This window comes from Cynoglossus semilaevis, chromosome 10, assembly GCF_000523025.1.
Source record: "Cynoglossus semilaevis isolate Cse_v1.0 chromosome 10, Cse_v1.0, whole genome shotgun sequence".
Taxonomy (NCBI): domain Eukaryota; kingdom Metazoa; phylum Chordata; class Actinopteri; order Pleuronectiformes; family Cynoglossidae; genus Cynoglossus; species Cynoglossus semilaevis.
In genome coordinates, this window is record NC_024316.1 from 19,375,647 (window position 1) to 19,377,628 (window position 1,982).

At 51.0% G+C, this 1,982-nt stretch overlaps 1 protein-coding gene across 1 annotated transcript in view; it reads right to left on the reverse strand.

The window, feature by feature from the left end:
- LOC103385543 (sodium- and chloride-dependent creatine transporter 1) overlaps positions 1-1,982 on the reverse strand; it is a 14,752-nt gene that overhangs the window by 11,964 nt on the left and 806 nt on the right. Inside the window, exon 2 of the mRNA XM_008319473.3 lies at positions 641-1,745. Coding sequence (XP_008317695.1) covers positions 641-671 — 31 coding nt within the window. The 5' untranslated portion in view covers positions 672-1,745. The remainder of the gene's footprint in view (positions 1-640; positions 1,746-1,982) is intronic.

The following is a 1,982-nucleotide window of genomic DNA, read 5'->3' on the forward strand; positions in this document are numbered from 1 at the left end:
TAGACACATCTCACACATGGACAGAACACAGCAGCAGCCTAACACACACACACATGCACACACACACACAGTGACGTGAACTTTGAATTAAAACAACATCAAAGTTTCAATGATGCAGAGAAAACAACTGAAGTCCAAATATAAAGACCGGACACAGACTGGACACAGACCGGACACAGACTGGACACAGACCGGACACAGACTGGACACAGACCGGACACAGACTGGACACAGACCGGTCACAGACTGGACACAGACTGGACACAGACCCACGTCTGACATCAGTCCAATCATCTGGGGCTGGGATCAAACCCTTGACCACCTTGACATGAGGCCATCATCTTCACCCACAGTGCAGGGTTACATGAAGGTGAGTTTCAAACGGTCAATGCCGTCTAGAGGGGTCAAAGGTCATGTACACTACGCACCTTCCCCTGTCTTCGTTGTATTTACTCTGCCCCCGTGTGGACAACCGGTGTATAAAGCGTGTTTATAATATGCTAATGTTGAAGATGACGTAGAGGCCGTTGTCCAGCAGGGGCGCTGCAGTGGTGCAGCAGCTGGCCCTCATTCATCAGCGTGTCACAGTAAATCATGGTGTGAAACGATCAGCAGTAAAGGTCGTGCAGCAGTTACTCACCCCGACGGTTCTCCTCCAGCTCCGGGGACATGTCGTCACTCAGTCCGAACAAAAATCAAACCCTAATCAAAAATCAAAATTAAAATAAAAATAAACGGCTCTGTGGTTAAAGAGACTGAGTCTGAGCCCGAGGCTGATTCCAGTTCTTATCTGGATTTAACTGGGGCTGTCCCTGAAGGCAGCACCGCGGTCTCCGTCTGTCTGTAGTTTATTTATTCATTTCAGATCGTTTTCTTCGGGGGACAAACGACGATGGTATCGATCCTCAATCCTCATCTGAAGAGCGGCAGATTAGAGTTTTTGGTTTTGGTTTTGGTTTTTCTCTGGTCTTCCTCCGATGGTGGTCGTCGGTCCAGCTCAGACAGCTCACGGTGGAAATGTCACAGAAGCGCCGATGACAGCAGAGGATTCAGAAGCAGTCGACGAAACACTTGAAGGTGAGCCTGAAGAATCTCATGGAGAACAATTAGATGGAAATGGTCTGTGGTCTGAGGAGAAGGTCTGTGTCCGCGGCGGCACCAAGTCACCAGTCCAGGACAGAGCCGTGCGTCAGGAGAACGCCGCGGCTCCAAACACGGAGAATGTGATCCGCTGCACCTTCACGGCTCCAGAGCTGCGACCCTCTCTCCTCCTCCCCCTCCCCCTCCCTCTCCTCACCTCCTCCCGCTGCTGCTCGTCGACTAACGTGATTGGCTGAGAGGGCAGCATCAGCACGCAGACCAAACCAGAAGAGTCACAAGGATGGGTTTATGTTGATGACGCTCCCGTTACGTCCTTGACCTGAAAACCCACGCGCTCATGCTAAAACACACGTACGCATGTACACACGCACACGTACACACGCACACGTACACACGTACACACGTACACACGTACACACGCAGCCGCCACAGCAGATGATGAACGGCCGCTGCAGTGGAGGAAAAATATTAAGTAATTAAAAATAAATATAAAGATACAACTGGATGACGTGTGATGCCCCACCACAAGATGGCGTCCCGTCCTGCACCAAAAGGTCTCAGCTCCAAACCTATCCAGAAGTCCAAGAGGTCCAGGTCCAGGTCCAGGTCCAGGTCCAGGTCCAGGTCCAGGTCCAGGTCCAGGTCTACCAGAGGAGAGAGGAGTCAGACAAGTGTGACCCAGGACTGTTCCTTCACTTCCTTAAGTACAAGAAGAGGTCATGTGACCCAAACTGTCAGTCTGGATCAATTAGCCAGAACCAGTCTACAGAACCAGACCACAGAACCAGACTACAGAACCAGTCTACAGAACCAGACTACAGAACCAGACTACAGAACCAGACCACAGAACCAGACTACAGAACCAGTCTACAGAACCAGAC